Raw genomic sequence first — 17,716 nt, 5'->3', positions numbered from 1 at the left:
TTATTTACTTTTCGTGAAATATGTCAAAGCAAGGTGAAATACAGAGTGGAACATTACAGGAAGAGCATACACACTCATAGTTTGTCCATTTTTCAGTCTCTTCTGTACTGCAAAACCTACACCACTTCCTGGCCTAAAGTTCCTTTGGAATATGACTCCTGACATTCATAAGCCTGACTTCCTCTAGCATAGTAGTGACATCTCTTTTACTGGAATAGAAGGCAGGTGATGGACCCTTGGTCACTCTAGGTGAAAATCCATTTATCAGCTGTGTTGCCAATCTCATTCAAAATGATAGCTGGTCTGTTTTTCTTCTTGAGAGTTTAAATAATATATAGGAGTTGACAATGGCCAAGACAAAAAAAAAAAAAAAAAAAATAAATAAAAATAAAAAAATAAAAAAAAATTTTTTTTTTAATAAAAAAAAAAGTCTGTTCCACCATTTCACTGATAGCCTGCCAATCATGAATCATTCTCTTAGCTCATCAAAACTGTTTACTCCAGCCATAGTACTTTTATAAACATGTACTACAACAGGACATGAAATCCTAATTGTTGATCTATCCTGTAGTTTTCTTCTGATGACAGCAAATGTGAATTCTCCAGGGCTTAGACAAGGTAATTAACTCGAGAAAATTTCAGGTAGTCCTTTTCTGTCTCCTATGACAGTACCACAGCTATAAAGCCCTTTTATCACAGTACTTTCATCAGTCTAAAAGTCGTAAAGAAATTTTCAAAAACAACAATTGTATTGGAGATGAAAAAGGTTTACACAATTCCAACACAACTCTTTCACACATCTGGCAGCCTTTGAATTCCCTTCCACTGGCATCAGATTTACCTGTCTAAACTTAAAAATTTGCAATGAAACCTGTGTCTGAATCAGCAAGGCACCAAATTTTGTAACCTCTTTTGATGAGTTTCACTGGCATGTACTGTTTAAAACTTGTTCTACCTTTGATGCTTCCATCGACTCATCAACAAGCAGTGAAATAGACAGGTGACAAACTTTTAAACAGTTTATGTTTAGCACCAATATAAATGGTTTTATACAGCGTGTCATAACTTCAATCATTTTTTGCTGGCTGAAACAAATTATCATTGCAGTGAAAGTTCTCTATTATTTTCTTACAGCAAGTAAGTGGCAGAACATTAGATATTGCATTTACATTTAGTTATGGGTCTGAGTTCCAGTAACTGGCTGCATCAGATAACTGATGGATACCCATTACTATTATCATGCCAGAATAGTTTTTAATTTGTGGGTTATACCTGGTGTAGAACTGTAATAACACAGTTTTAGAGTGAGAATTAACATTTATTTTGGCACTGAACAGAGTGAATACAGAAATGGATGTCAAACATGGCGCGAGTGAACAAGGACGGGATGCAAAGCCAAAGAGAATAATCAAAGAAGTGTCACTTCACATCAGAGACGTCACAGAGCCCCCCCCCCCCCCTCCCCTCCCCCGGCAGTGCAGAGCAGAGCTAGATGTAGCTTGCACATGTCAAAAAAAAAAAATCTTCATGCCAGCACGGTGGGCGGAGGCAGTGTCCAGTGTGTGAAGTGTGCAGCTCGGGCATATTGTCATCATGGTCTTGCATGGTGGGCAGCTGCACAGATGGTGGTGAGTCAACGCGGGCCACAGAGGCGGCGGCGGCAGGCGAGGCATCAGTGGAGGCAAGTCGGCAGGCAGCGGCGAGGAGTGGCTCTGGGAGGGACCACACAGGGTTTAAACGTTGTACTGAAACTGGACTCAGAGGGCCGTTGAGTAGAATCATGAATGTATTGACCCCATGGCATAATATGTTTTTCAGGCTGGAGAGTGGAGATTGCAGAGATGCACAAACAGGGTCATCCTGCAACATGATGAAATCGGAAGAATTCAAGTCCTTATGAGCAAACAACTGTGGCATCGTGTGCATGCAAGGTAGAGGCAGGCGAAGGCAGACCACATGAGCAAACACTCATTCAACGAGGGCCGGCAGGTCAGTAGCATCTGTCAGAGAAGTGTCCTCAACAAATCTGGCAGGCAGGACGAGCGGTTCACCCTACAGGACCTCCACCAGCGAAGCATTGAGGTCCTCCTTGTGCGCGGAGCAGCAATTCCCATGGCAGAGCCTCAGACGAAAGCGCACTATGGCACATAAGTGCAGCTTTTAATGTTCTGTGCCACTGCTCGACTAGTCCATTGGCCTGTGGATGGTATGCAATCGTGTAAAATTTCGCCACCCTACACAACTGACACAGGCGAGTGAAAAGCGATGACTCGAACTGGCAGCCCTGGTCCGTGGTAAGTGAGAGGGGGCTACCAAAGCTAGCTACCCACGCCAAAATGAATGCACGAGTGATTGTCTCAGCTGTAATGCTCACCATGGGTACCACCTCAACCTAACGGGTGACACGGTCGATCACGGAAAGGATGTATTTGTATCCCTCGGAAAGGGGGAGAGGACCGACCATGTCAATGTGCATGTGGCACAGGCGGCCCCTGGGGACGTCTAAAGGTGGTTGCGCATGTCTGCTCACTTTGCTCCATTGACAAGGAATGCAAGCGCGTGACCACGAGTGCAATCGTGCCGCACATTTGGCCAGATGAAGCATTCGGTTACGAGGCGTGTGGTTGTCTCGTTCCAAGGTGAGCAAGATTATGTAAAGCGTAGAAAATCCCATGCCAAAGGAGGGAAGGCACCGAGGGGTGGGGCGAACCAATAGAAACGTCACAGATGATAGGAACTCATGACCCGTGCAGGGCAATAGGTTTGATGATGAGTGAAGAACCATAGTCCGATAGCAGACTTCGTGTGTCTGCATCTTTGGCCTGAAGCTGCACTAGTTCCTCTAAGGTCAATGGGGTAAAGATCATCAAAATGCAGAAGAGGTAGCCAGCAACTATGTTTTCTGCACCCCAGATGTAACAAGCGCCCAAAGAATGTTGGCAAATAAAGTCCACATGCCAGAAGCAGTGCGGTGGGAGATCTTTCACCGGGTTGCAGATAACGTCAACAAGAGGTTTATGATCAGAATAGATTGTGAAAGCATGTCCTTCGACGTCACTCATGTAATGTTTGACTGCCTCATAAACCATGCGGAGCCAACAGTCAAAGACTAACCATTTACATTGACTCCTCATAAGCTTTTTTGAGAAAAAATGCAGCAGCTGTGTTGAGTCTGCAGTGTGCTGTTGGATGACAGCATCTACCACCAACTCGCTAGCATCGGTATAATAGAAATCCGCACCTCAGGGTTGGGGTGCGTGAGAGTGATAGCCTGCGCAATGGCCGATTTCAAATTGCTGAAAGCATCCAGCATGGGCCTCGTCCAGTCCAGTTTACACTTTACGATTGTATTTTTGCCGGAGAGAGCATCGGTTAGAGCTGACTGGATGGAGGCAGCCCGAGGTATATGTCGCCAATAAAAGTTCACCATCCATAGGAAACAGCGTAGTTGCGCGTAATCCTCAGGGAGAGGGAGAGCGAGGATGTTTGCGATTCGTGAGTCAGTAGGGCGGAGGCCGTCAGCTGAGACAGAATGGCCATAGAAAGTAACAGATTTGGAACAGAGCTGCAATTTGTCATCGTTAATAACCGCGCCGTTGGTTGCAAGAGCCGCACAAACTGCGTCAAGGTGAAATTTGTGTTCCTCCACAGACGAGGAAAAGATAAGTATGTCATCCAAATAGGCAAAATCGAAAGGAAGTGGCAGCAAAATCGAATCAATGCAACGTTGCCACATCTGTCCAGCAGTTTTAAACCATATGGCATGAAACAGAATTCAAAAAGGTCGAAAGGTGTAATGACTGCCGTTTTTGGAATGTCGCATGCCTCAGAATTTGGTGATATGCCTTCGAACAGTCCAATACAGAAAAGAGCTTCGAGTCATGCAGTAACTGTGTGAAATCCCGTATATGAGGAATCAGATAGTTGTCTGTAATAGTACTAGCATTAAGGGAACTGTAGTCGCCGCACATGCAGAGTGAACCATCTTTCTTAGGCACCAGGTGGATGGGAGAGGACCAGTTGCTGTCAGAAGGTTGGAGCACACCTGCATCCAGTAAATCCTGAACTATCTCTTTTGCTCACAACAATTTTGTAATGTTCAGACATCAAACTTTGTGATGTATGGGAGTATGGGAGGGCCATCCGTGGTTTGGATTTGGTGGCAGGTGCTGTGGCTGATTGCCAAGACCTGCAAAGAGAGGCATGCATGGTGGGGCGAAGGGGCGGGGAGGGGGGCCACGAGCGGCGGCAGTTGACTGACCTTGGAATGCCGGGATGGCATATACAAAGTGTTGCCAGTAGGCAACAGCAGCTGTCCACGTGGTGCAGTAGCCACGGAAAGTGAGTGATCTCGCGAAGCGGGGACATGAACGTCCGGACTGGGCCGGAGTGATGTGGGCGGGACCTTGGCAGGAGACGGCGACAACACCGACTCAAAGGAAGGCCTCGGCGCTTGTTCGTGACATCACGTCATCTAGGCACGGCGAACGTCAGGTCTGTTGCAGTAATACTCATAATGGTGGTGTCTCCCTCCCTGACACAGGAAAATGTGAAACTATTGGCGGTAGTTGACCAACACACATTGTTCTGAGAGATTTTTGCAATCAATTAATTGAGCAATTCATTACAGTTCTTAACAAATAGTGTACCCCTGAACTTAAATTTCCACCTGTTTTAAGGATTGACATACAAAAACAACTTCATGGTCCAGCAGCAACAGAATTCATGCTTCTTTACCTTATTTGTAAATCTGAGGAAGTTACGTCTGTACTGGGTTGCTTTTACAAAAAACTGTGAACATAATGGTGTTCTTCATTAGGTATCTTGGTTGGCTATGAGGTGAGGAACACTGAATTTTAATGAAATATCTTTCGATTGAACACGTTGGGGCAGGGGATGGGGGACAGAAGAAGAGGCAAAAGAGAGATACTCATTTTATCAAATAAAGTTTTTTTTATCGTATAAAGTTTCTCCTTTCAGTTGCAAGAGGGGAATATTTATCTTTTCTAATGTGCATGGTTGAAAAAGTTTAAGCTCAGCAGTATTTTGGATGTATGAAGCTATTTTGTTTCCTGTTTAGAATTCCTTTCGTTGAAAACGACTGTAATCTAATGACTGGCAACAGTTGGACATTTACACATGTAAATTAGTTCACATTTCCAGTGACGATGTCAAACGAAAACAAATAAATAAATAAAAGCAACGAGTTAATTTTAAGGGGGTTGGGGTAAGTTTCGATAACAAAATGGATCAAGTAAATATAGTTACTTGAATGTAAAATTTCCGAAGCTTGCAATGGGGCAAAGCATCTTCTCATATTGATCTACGTTTTTTTCGACAGGATTCATTAATACAGAACTATGATCTTTATTTGTAGCTTTACGATATTAAGAAAATCTTTCATCTAAATAAAACTGCAGAATCCAAAACAATACCAAACATTTTGTCCAAAAATAAGAGATTTATAGTGATTAGCACGCCCAGGCGTTTCTGCCAGCTACAGACCTGGCGTTCGCCGTGCCTAGCTGACGTGACATCACCAACAAGCGCCTAGGCCTTCCTTTGAGTCAGTGTTGACGGCGATGGGGGGCAATGTGCGAAGACCATGCAATGTGAAGGATCCTGTAAAGAGGGGCAGGTGTGTCCTGTAGGTCCAACTGCATCCGCATGGAACCAACAGCAGCAAAGGTGCAGTTCGACATAGAGGGAGGCTGTGTTGACAGGAGCAGTTCTGCAGAGATGCAGCCAAGGTAATCCCCCAGGCAGCTTAGGAAATCTGCTGCGTAACACTTGTTGATGTAGCACAGGCAGGCGCAGATCCATCATGTCGGAGGTTGAGGGAGCCCCCGACGCCAGGAGTGCAGTTGCGGTGGGCAATGTGTCGCCCGAGGTCTGCATGGGAGAGGGGGGGGGGGGGGGGGGGTGCTGCAAGCAGCACACGAAGAGGTGTGGGCCGGCGCAACTGGCAGCACAATGTATCCCACTGCAGGCCTGGAGGCAGACAATGCGCAGTCGTAATGGCCGGTGCCAGTATAACAGCGAGTGGAAGGCGGTTACGTAACAGCCAAGGGGGGGCTGATCCTGAAGGCGGCGAGGAAGAAATGGCCGGTGCCGTTACGAAATGTGGGAGTGGCGAAAGCGATCTTGATGTGACAATGGAGTGATGGTCACACCAACCAGCGTGGCTGAGGCGACCAGTGTCACTGAGACACCGTGCAGGGGGGGGGGGGGGGGGGTAGGTGGGGGGGCGGGGGTAGGTTTGGAGGGTGCAATGATGTCAGACAAGTAAGAATGTGTGACCCCAGGCATATGAGCTTTCGGAGTGTACAGCTCTCGAACTGCATCTGCACATCGAACCAGCCAGAAGGCAACTGCTTAACCAAAGGGTGAAACACAAAGTCCTTCACATGAATCACTATGTCGGTGAGTGGCATGCACTGTCCAGGTGGCAGGCCCTGCTGCGTGTTAGCATTTGACAGTGGCTATGTTGGGCTGGCAACAGTTAAGTGGTCACTGTCATGGCAGGGGCCAGAAAATCGTTCACTTTTAACCAACTGTACATTAGGAACACTATTAAAAACACAAACACAATTGCTAGGGTGCGACACACTTGCACAAAATGACACTGGTAGATCCATTGTTTTCATGACAATGTGGGCCAACACACTTTGTCTATCACTGATGAAAGTAAGCAAAAACTAATTCCCGAAAGCACAATGTTGAAGACGTGGTCACCACTGTGGGTTATACATGGCGTAGAACTGTAATAACACACTTTTAGGGTAAGAATTAAGATTTATTTTGGCACTGAACAGAGCGAATACAGAAATGGATGTCAAACACAGCACAAGTGAACAAGAACAGAATGCGAAGCCAAAGAGAATAATCAAAGAAGTGTCATTTCGCGTCAGAGATGCCACAATTTCCTGAATTGTGAGCTCTTTCCATAGTGCACTATTCTTCTGTTCAGCATACAGATTTGTTTGAAAGCAGATCTGCTATATTGTAGAATCATCAAATAATTGGTCAAAATACACAAATTCATTGTCTGTCAAAGTGACGTTTGTTGTTGATTTTGGTTCAAGAACTGAAGGTAAATTTAGTCCTTCAAACTGTGTTACATCATCATCCCAATCAGTATCTGTAGATTCAGCACTTTCATCATTTTATTCACAATTCACTTCAGTTGTTTTCATCTATTCAATGAATCAGGATTTAATACAACGTTGGTACCAATCTGTTCTATAAGACTGCCTGTCCACGTTTATAATGAGATGCTTGGAGCAGATAAACAAATACAAAATGAAATATCTTTGCAAATATCATCGTCATCAGCTTAAATTTCTGAGTTTTCTGGGTTATCTGGCAGTGAAAATAAAAACCCAGGATTCGCTGTCTCACAGTGCCTGTAATAAAAATTATAGGTAACTGTTGTAAACCACACACTGTGCTTTCATTAGGACAAAAATATACAGAAAAACTGTTTTTGTATGAAATAAGAGAACTACAGTATCGCAATATAGAGCCACACAATGGTCACAGGGATACATATGTCCTGCTAATTGTAAATACACTGAAAAATGAGTTTTAGAAAACGTAGTTATTGCCTGTAAATATCCAAGTAACATAAACTAGCAAAAATAGTTACTTCAGACATTTTTAGTAGCAAGAAAATTACGAAAGCCATTTTAGCAGGAAGAAACGGGCGAAAACCATCTCGAGACACAAGAACCAATAGTTACGGCATGAAAACCATGCGGCAGCCCATTTCACCAGTCACAGCCTTCAATGCTTCAATTTTTTTCCAAGTTCAGAAGGGCTGCCAACAGATGACAGCACTATGCAGAAGTATGCAACTCACTTAGCAGTGTTTAAAATCATGTCCGAACCCCATGAAAGGGTTAAGGCCTTGTGTGGAACATACTTGTCCAAGGCATATTGAACAATGCTTTTGAATATTTTCCTTTTGTGTTCCACGCAATGTGAGTACAATATTGACGTAGTAGATACAGGCTTTTCTGAACATAAGGCTTTAAAAATGACAAGGAATGAGAAAAATAAGAAATGCAGTCCCTGAAAAATATGTAAAAAGAAGATTTATTGATGCAAACAACATAATGGTTTTTAATAGTATGCTAAAAAGGGTGCACTGGGGCATAGAAGAAACTGATGATGTAGACAAAAAGTCTTACAGTTTTCTTACTGATTATAAATATTGCTATGATGTAGCATTCCCGTTAAAAAGAATTTAAGTTAGTGAGAAGACAAACACATGGGTAACACAAGGGATAAAAAATTAACAATCACCCTTAGAAACCTAAGCAAACATGCTAAAATAAGTACAACAATAAAACCACATTGTAGGAAATATAGAAGGGTCTATAGGAAAGTTTTACAGGCAGCAAAAAGGCTAAGCAATGGTTCATACATTGACAAGGGAAGAATAAATCAAAATCGCTTTTGGAGGCTATAAACAATAGCATAGGAAAACGTAAAACCAAGACCCATAATTTCAAAATTAAAAGTGAGGGTAAAGTGATAGAAGGTGCTCAACAGATAGGTAATATATTCAATGAACATTATGTGAACATAGCACCGAACCTAATTTAAAGTCTGTGCAGTTCAAACAACAAAAACATAAAAGTACCAACTTGTGAAAAGATGATGTTTCTGTACCCAGTAACAGAATGTGAAATCAGAAATGCTATTAATAAACTAAAAAATAAAATGTCTTGTGGTACTGATGGAATTCCAGACAAGGTAATCAAACATAGTTCTACCAGTATAGATATCCACCTAACTGACATTATTAATACTTCTTTCAGGACAGGAGTGTTCCCATCAAAACTAAAACTCTCCATAATAAAGCCACTTCACGTAAAGGATAGTACAGTTGACATCAATAATTGTAATCCACTGTCATTATTGTCAGGTTTTTCTAAAGTAATTGAAAGAGTAATGTATGAAAGTATAGCTGACTTCCTGAATAAAAATAAAATACTGACTAATACTCAAAATGGGTTTAGAAAGAACAGATCCACAGAAACGGCAGTCTTCCAATTCATGAAAATGGTCCTAAATGCCTTGGACAATAATGAATTAAGCTGTGGAATATTCTTAGAGTTATCTAAAGCGTTTGATCTAATCAGCCATGACTTATTGCTTATGAAACTAGAATTTTATGGGGTCCAGGGACTTGCTTTCAAATGGTTAAGTCTTATCTCTCTGATAAACAACAGAAAGAACAAATACATTATGAAGGCAAAGAGTATCTTTCAGATTTCAAAAAAACTAGCTATGGAGTGCCCCAGGGTTCCGTGTTAGGCCCTCTGTTGTTCTTGGTGTATATAAACAATTTGCCAAACCATATGACAGTTGCAGAAAAGGTGATGTTTGCTAATGACACTAGCATTTTTGTAAAAGGATATATCATGGATAATGTACAGCAGAGTGTCTCTCGGACAGTAAATGAGACAGGAAAATGGTTTAGTGATAATGCTTTGATCATAAATAAGGATAAAACAGTATTGATGAATTTCAGTAATATTAAAAGTAAAGCTAGAGGAAGAGTAAAAGCTGAGTTAGTGAACTATGTTATTGCACAAGCTCCATACACAAAACGCCTAGGTAGATGGGTGGATGAGCACTTGAGATGGGAAAAAGCATCTAGAAATTTTGAATAAAATACTAAGTAAATGCTGCTGTGTGCTAAGAATGCTTTGGGACTGTTGCAACACTGAATCATTGGTGTGTGCCTATTACGCTTATATGAACAGTTTGCTTAGATATGGTGTGATCTTCTGGAAAAATACAGGTATGGCAAAACAAGCTTTCAAACTTCAAAAAAGAGATATTAGAATAATGAAAGTGGTTCCTTGTAGAGTGTCACGCAGAGAAATATTTAAAGAATTTAAAATAATGTCTCTTCCTAGCTTATACATCTACAAATGTGTCTGCTTTCTGAAAACTCACCAGAAATTTTCAGCATTAAATAATCAGGTTCATAACCATGAAACAAGGAACAGAGATGATTATCACAGAGACACCCACAAAGGAGCGCTCTACCAAAAAAGTGTGAACTACCAGCCCAAAATACTTTATAGTGCACTGCCTGCTACAATAAAGAAAATTAAAGAATTTCATAAATTTTAGGTTGATCTTAAACTATTTTTACTAACACATAGTTTTTATAACATTGAAGAATATCTGAACATGGAAAAGTAATATTATTGATATATACTGATATAAAATATTTGTATTTATTATTCAAGATTTTGAAACAAATGAAATATAAGAAATTATATTTTAATTGACTACATCCATACAATGTATATTGTTAATGGATGAATAAAGAGATTGATTGATTTCATCGTCATCATTGAATATTTGATGCTGACTACTCAGTTACTCTGCAGTTCGTCATTCCTTGTAAAACCCATAGTCATAGTTGCTGTCAAGGCCATATGATCAGTGACACCTTCCTCTGTGTTAACTAATGTGGTAAATTCAGGTCTGTTTCTTGCAAAGAGGTCTAAGATGCTTTACCTTCATGAGTTGGTACTCTAATTATCAGCTTGAAGTAATTTTTGGACTATAATTCACAATAATGCCACACGAACTCCTGTCTCTGGCACCAGTTTTCATAGCATGACTCTCCCAACATTTATGATGCCTGGCAAGTTGAAGTCACTGCCAATTACGAAAGCATGATGGGGAAAATTATTAATCATATTCTGTAAGCTCTTTCCGAAGACTTTCTGAGGCTTAACTTCACACAGATTAATTCATATTCTGAATCTGTGATAACCTCACCAGATATTATCGAACTATTGACTTCAGTAAATATGGTGCCACCATGGGCAACTAGCCTATCCATATGATAAATATTCCAACATGAACTTGGGATTGCATTGCTATTCTCGTCTGGCTTTAACCAGCTTTATGTTCCAGATACTATCGGGGCATTATAACCTTCAATAAGCGATACTAACTCTGGGGCACTGCATGCTCCTGTGGTTTACTAATACCATATTAACCATTTCTGTATCTGATCTGCAAGGAGAAGCATTATCTGAGAATACTGTGCACAATGTAACTTCAATTTTGGCAGCCAGTTCATCGCTGATCCCGAGGGTGGTGTCTCTAACAAAAAAACATGTCAACACCACATATAATCCACAACCCTAGTAATCGCTTCCTGCATCTATTGTATGCCTGTCCTATTAAGGGGAACCCTACAATTCTACACCTGATAGTGAAGATTGAGAAATTCGCATCTGATTCCAACACGGAGTCATCTACTCCAAACCATCATCAAATACTGTTAGCAAGCAAGGAACTTGATGGCATGTGAAAGTAACAATACGTGTTCATACTTGTGTTGCATCTAATCATTAATGAAAGTCATGGTAGATGGTGAAATAGTTGCTGTGTACTAGTGCATCCTGGTGAGATGGTTACAAACTTAGCATGCCTCTACTACAGTAGGCAAATTTCCAGTACCAGAAAAAAAGTATCTTAAACAATATCAAAGCACTAATATTAAACAGTGATTAATAACACATAAAATAAGAATAAGAGGTACAGAAACAAGGATATGAAAATGTAGGTTCAAACCATGCTGTTGATTCCCAGTCAATGTAAATAGTGGAACATGAAAATGTATGCAAGCTGATGACACCCTTAGATTCATGGAGTTGAGCCTTCTAGAGGCCCATAAGACCTGTATTTCACAGAAGCCATTTCCCAAACCTTAGCTAAATGGAGTTAACTGGCATTTCAATTAAGACTATTACCTATTTGAAAAACATCGGTCAATATTAATATTCTAAAAAATTTGACAGTCATCATTTACATCCATGTGGAAAATATTTGAAATGATTCCTGATAATTTATATTTTGTAATACATTTTTGACAAATGTTTTAATATATCTTTCGGAGCCTTTAATTATGAGTCATTCCTGATTGTTATTAAAAGCAATTGAAAATGTAATAGCTGTCAAATATAGCTTAGTCTAATTGTTATAATCTGAAGCTCTGTAATTAAATGTGTGTGATTATCCTTTCAGTTCCTGTAGAGCTGAAGGATGCTGCAGACTTTGAAACAGCTGCCTCCTTAACAGGTAAGCTTGAGATGGAGCAGCTGCTCTAGCAGCAATACCAAGCGGCTGCAATCTTAGAACTACAGCTCCAGAGGCAGGAAGAAGACAATTTTGCTTTTTCACTTTGCAGTGGAACAGCAGTACCAGTTTTTGAAACTGAAACAGTTAAAATTGTGGATTAATTTGATATTAACAAAAATGCATATGTATGTATAGCTAATATAAATAAAATATAATTGAATAGATAAAAACATCTACTCAATAAGCAGTGACAGAAGAAAATATAAATAAAGCTAAGGAAATGTACAAGCTTTTGAAATCAGTGGCTCCAAAAGCTTGCCCAATTCCTGAAGTTTTATATGTGTTTGTGTCCTACAGTCGCTTGGTGAACAGATTTTTTATCACTCCAATTATATTATACTTTCAAAAACTTATTATTTTTTTGATTGTTAATATAAGGGATGTTTTGAAAACATTAACCTAATTTCACAAGACTGTACCTTGATAATGAGTGAAAACAGAAACTTGTGGTAAATTTGAACTTACACATCAAAACTAAAAGTTTATTTTGGTACCAGTTGCAAGTTGTCAGTTCATGTGGTTGCCAGATAGTTCTAGGATTTTTATCTGTCGCCTGTCACTTCTTGCACCTCTGCCAATGTTAGTTGATGCGAAAAAGGCCAAGCCACACTGACACTTGAAGCCCATCTTGAACTGTAGGTCCCCCCCACCCCCTACCCCCTACCCTCCCCACATAACTGGCTGGGTGAGTCAGTTTGCAGGGTGGAGAAAGGCAGCGGTGCACTATCTTTAACAGGACCATGTCTAACAACTGAGGTGTTCAAAACAATCTTCAGATTGATGAATGCTGTACATTTTATGAATATGTATGCTTATAAATGTCTACAATGTTTGCATGGATTTTGTGGAAATGATGACCAGTGAAAGTTCCAGTCGCATATGTATTTATAGTGTGTAAAATTTTAAATATCTAATTTGCACCCAATGTTGAGAAATACAGAAAAGTGTATGTATAACTATTCATCTACCACTGAATTATTCCATCAGCTACTTCTCAATATATGTCTGTCTAACTCAATGATGACAGTAATGAAAAAGAGAAAACTGCAGTCTTTTTGTTCCACAAAATTTTGAGTGAACTGCCGGATGTTTGCAACTTCCTGCCACAATATTTCAGGGCAGAGTCTTCTGGCCATCTTCACGTGATACTGGTGAAAACTCCCTGAGCTCTGGTATTTAAGGCCCCTCCAGCACATGCGTGGTGGATCACTTGGCGTTGCCCATGCGCTACTTGAGTGCATTCTATTCTGCTGCACCGCATGCCCTCTGTGGTGAAAACTCGCTGCATTGATATCAATTTGATTGTCTTCACTTGGTTCCATCACAGAACTAAGCCAGCTATGGAGGACACAAAGTTTTTTGACAAGTGGATTCCATTCCAGATTCAACTGGTAACCGCCATCACGATTAATAAGAGACTCATTGTCAGACAGCTGTATTTCCATGGATTCATTAATAATAGAACTCCAAAAGTTAGACATTGTAGAACATCAGCGGCATACTCACCTTCTTCAGCCTTGTAATTCTGCCATCTCCCAACATTGTATTTCCACTGGTCATGCCATGGATTACAATGAGACAAAAATTGTGGCCCATTCATCTAACTTTTGGAGTTTGGTTTCTTGGTATTGTGGTCTTCATTCTAGCTACATTGATCAAGTGAAAACACTGATATCAGTTTCTGTAGCGAGTTTTGGTTTCCTGGTATTGGGCATTTCATTTTAGCCATATGGTTTAAGTGAAGATTTCAATATCAGCTTGTGCAGCAAGCTTTGGGCACTTGATAGTGTGGACTCTGTTCTCGGTTTATAGGTTACATCAAATTTTTTACGGAAGTTTTTGCTGCAAGTTTTGGATCCTTGCTGGTTATGGACTCTGTTCTAGTTATAAAGGCCAATTAACATCTTTAATGAAAACTTTTTCAGTGAGGTTTGAGTTATTGTTAATGATTTTTTCAATACTATTTTTGCATATTTACTCATTAACTGGTATTCCGTAGCTCAGTGTACTTTGATAAGTTAATTCAAGGCAACATTATGAAACTTTGTGGTTTTTTTATGGCCCTTACATAATGCTGGCACTACTGACTTTTGTATTATGATTTGTTCAGGAGTTAAGGTTAGTTTAAGAATGTCATGTATTTTGTTTCTCTTCATTCAAAAAACCCCTAATCCTTGCTCCTTCCAGCCCCATTTACTGTTCCTGTGTTGTTGCCTGTCTCATAGAATCCCCCCCAAATGGCCTTAATACCAAATTATCCATCTCCGGCTGCCACCCGTTCTTCTGCAATGACCTCCACCTGTTCAGATTCTGTCAATCCTTAGCTCTCACCAACATAGTCCTGCAAAGCCATATCTACCAAGCCCAAACCTCCTTGCAGTACGTTCTCTTGATCCAAAAAATTCCCCTGCCAAGCAGTCCCAAATTCCTGAAACCCATAGCACACATCGAAACTCTTACCGTCCAGAAATTAGAGTAACATGCACATAGCCATCTTAAAAAACTCTCCACCCTGCTCACTTCCTTCTCCTACCATTGTCCACCACTGCTACAACAACCTCCAAACCTCCCCCATGTCTCCCCATAGAGGACAAACCATATCTCGCAGACCTACTACACGTACCAAACTTTCCAAAACTCCCTCCCACCACCACACAGAGTCCAGAGCCTGAACAGACCTGAAACACAGTCATGAACCTTTCCTCCAGAAGCCTTAGCTCCACAGAAATACCAGTCCTTTCCAAAGGCCTCACCTTTTGCCCCACTCCCAAATTACATCATCCAAGACTTGTTAAAGACCTTCTCTCCTTCTCCCGGTCCCAACAGTGAAAACGCTTTTTTGCCACCAACCCTACCACTCCAACTCAACCAAAGACCAATATTGAACCCTGTCTAACTCAGTTCACTCCTCCATCCAACTGTGATCCACCCTCAGCCCTCAAAACAAGCCCCGTTAACTTTCTAGAATTTCTTAACGCGAACCTTGCCTCACCATCATTCCCCAAATCCCTCAACATGCAAACTAACCTTACATCCACAATAAGAACTGCGGTCCACCATCTAAAAACTGATGCCTACCTTTCAATCCTACCTGTGCACAAAGGCTCCACCACTATTGTTTTGAACTGCAAGGGTTATCTGGCAGAAGGGCTCTGCTGACTGTCACATACAGCCACCTACAAGTCTTGCCACAGTGAACTCATTCCAGAAATCCAGCAGGATCTCCAGTCTCCCCTCAAACCCTTAGACCCATCCCAGAACCTTTCCCTGGAGTCCATCTCTCTCCTCACCCCTACCACTCCCTACACTCCTATCTTCTACATGCTTACATGCTTCCTAAAGTCCATAAACCAAACCATCCAGGATGCCCCATTGTGGCAAGTTACTGTGCCCCCATTTCTTCCACTGACTCTCCACACTTCCAGTCCCTTTACCACATGGTGCAATGCTCATCACTATTGATGACACCTTCCTTTACACTAACATTCCTGATGTCCATGGCCTTACCACTACTAAACACTAGCAACAACCTCCTTCTTAATCACCATGACTAACTATACCCTCACCCACAAGTACTTCTCCTTTGAAAGCATTACCTACAAACAAATCTGGGGTGGAGCTATGGGCACCCACATGGCACCATCATATGCCAACCTAGTCATTGGCCATCTACAGGAATCCTTCCTAAACACCCAGAGTCCTAAACACCCCACTGGGTTCAAATTCATTGACGACATCTTTGCTATCTGGATTGAGGGTGAGGATATCCTGTCCACATTCCTCCAGAACCTCAACTACTTCTCCCCCATTTGCTTCACCTGGTCCTACACAACCCAACAAAACACCTTCCTAGAAGTTGACCTCCACCTCAAAGATGGCTACGTCAGTACCTCCATCCGTATCAAACTTACTAACCACCAGCAATACCTACACTTCGACAGTTGCCACCTGTTCCATACCGAGAAGCCCCTTCCATACAGCCTAGCCACCATTGATCATCGCATCTGCAATGACAAGCGGTCCCTCTCGAGATATACTGAGGGTCTCACTGAAGCGTTCACAGACCTTGTACAAAAACAAATCTCCTGTGCCCTATTTTTTAAGTCTCCCACCACCTCCCAAAGTCCCACTGTCTGGCCACAGAGGAGCCTTCCCCTCATAATTCAGGACCACCCAGAAATGGACCAACTGAATTACATTCTCTGCCATGGATTTCACTACCTCTTGTCATGCCCTGAAATGGGAAATACCCTGTCCACTATCCTTCCCACCCCTCCCACAGTGGTATTATGCCTTCAACAGAACCTGAACAATATACTCATCCATCCCTACTCAACCCCTGCTCCCAACTCCTTACCTCATGGCTCATACTCCTGTAATAGACCTAGATGCAAGACCTGTCCCATACATCCTCCCACCACTACCTACTCCAGTCCGGTCACAAACATCACTTTTCCATTAAAGGCAGGGCTATTCGTGAAACAAGTCACATGATCTACCATCTAAGTTGCAACCACTGTGCTGCATTCTATGTGGGCAGGACAACGAACAAGCTGTCTGTCCACATCTATGGCCACCGACAAACTGTGGCCAAGAAACAAATTGATCACCCTGTTGCTGAGCATGCTGAAAAACATGACATCCTTCATTTCAGTGACTGCTTCACAGCCTGTGTCATATTGATCCTTTTCACCAATACCAGCTTTTTTTAATTGTGCATGTGGGAACTTTCCCTGCAATATATCCTATATTCCAGTAACCCTCCTGACCTCAACCTTCATTAGTCATTGTCATCACCCATCCAGCCCTTTCTATGTTCCTGTTCCAGCACTACACAGTCCTCATTCCGCCATCACACCCAGTCTTTTTACTTCATCCTTTTCCAAAACCCCTCCCCCCCCCTTCCCACCTCTCCCCTGCCTTCAGTCTAATCTTCTGACTGTACATAGCTGCCTTACCCTCTCTCCAACTCGTCCCTGTGTGTTCCCCAGCAGCACTGCACTGTCTGCCACCCTTACCCTACTATCCCTCACCCTCCCCATCCCAGCCTCCTCCTTACTCCCACCCATTCGCCACTCCCATCATGCACTGGTGCCGCTGCTCGCAGTGTAGCTTCAGTTGCCTGAGACTGCAGCGTGTGTGTGATTTGCATTTGTGTTTGTGTTTGTGTGCGTGTGCGTGTGCGTGTGTGTGTGCGTGTGTGTGTGTGTGTGTGTGTGTGTGTGTGTGTGTGTGTGTGTGTGTGTTTTTTTGACGAACGCCTTACTGGCCGAAAGCTTTATTTGTGATAGTCTTTTTGTTGTGCCTATCTGTGACTCAGCATCTCTGCTATATGGAAATTAGATATAAACTCATCCTAAACTGATGTAATACAAGGCCAGTAATACAGGTCCCGAGTTCGAGTCTCGGTCGGGCACACAGTTTTAATCTGTCAGGAAGCTTCAATAAACTTCTACTTCTACTGCAGCTGAAAGAGACAAGAAAGATCTTGGGAAAACTAAATGTTACAGAAGACACCATACAGAACAGGGAA

General features: G+C 41.8%; 1 protein-coding gene across 1 annotated transcript in view; it reads left to right on the top strand.

Moving 5' to 3' along the window:
• Nucleotides 1-17,716, top strand: part of LOC124616118 (synaptic vesicle glycoprotein 2A-like) — a 197,792-nt gene that overhangs the window by 31,196 nt on the left and 148,880 nt on the right. Inside the window, exon 2 of the mRNA XM_047144382.1 lies at nt 12,070-12,123. Within this exon, the coding sequence (XP_047000338.1) occupies nt 12,070-12,123 (54 nt within the window). The remainder of the gene's footprint in view (nt 1-12,069; nt 12,124-17,716) is intronic.

Source organism: Schistocerca americana, chromosome 5 (genome assembly GCF_021461395.2).
Source record: "Schistocerca americana isolate TAMUIC-IGC-003095 chromosome 5, iqSchAmer2.1, whole genome shotgun sequence".
NCBI lineage: Eukaryota > Metazoa > Arthropoda > Insecta > Orthoptera > Acrididae > Schistocerca > Schistocerca americana.
This window is presented reverse-complemented; position numbering and strand designations above follow the sequence as displayed.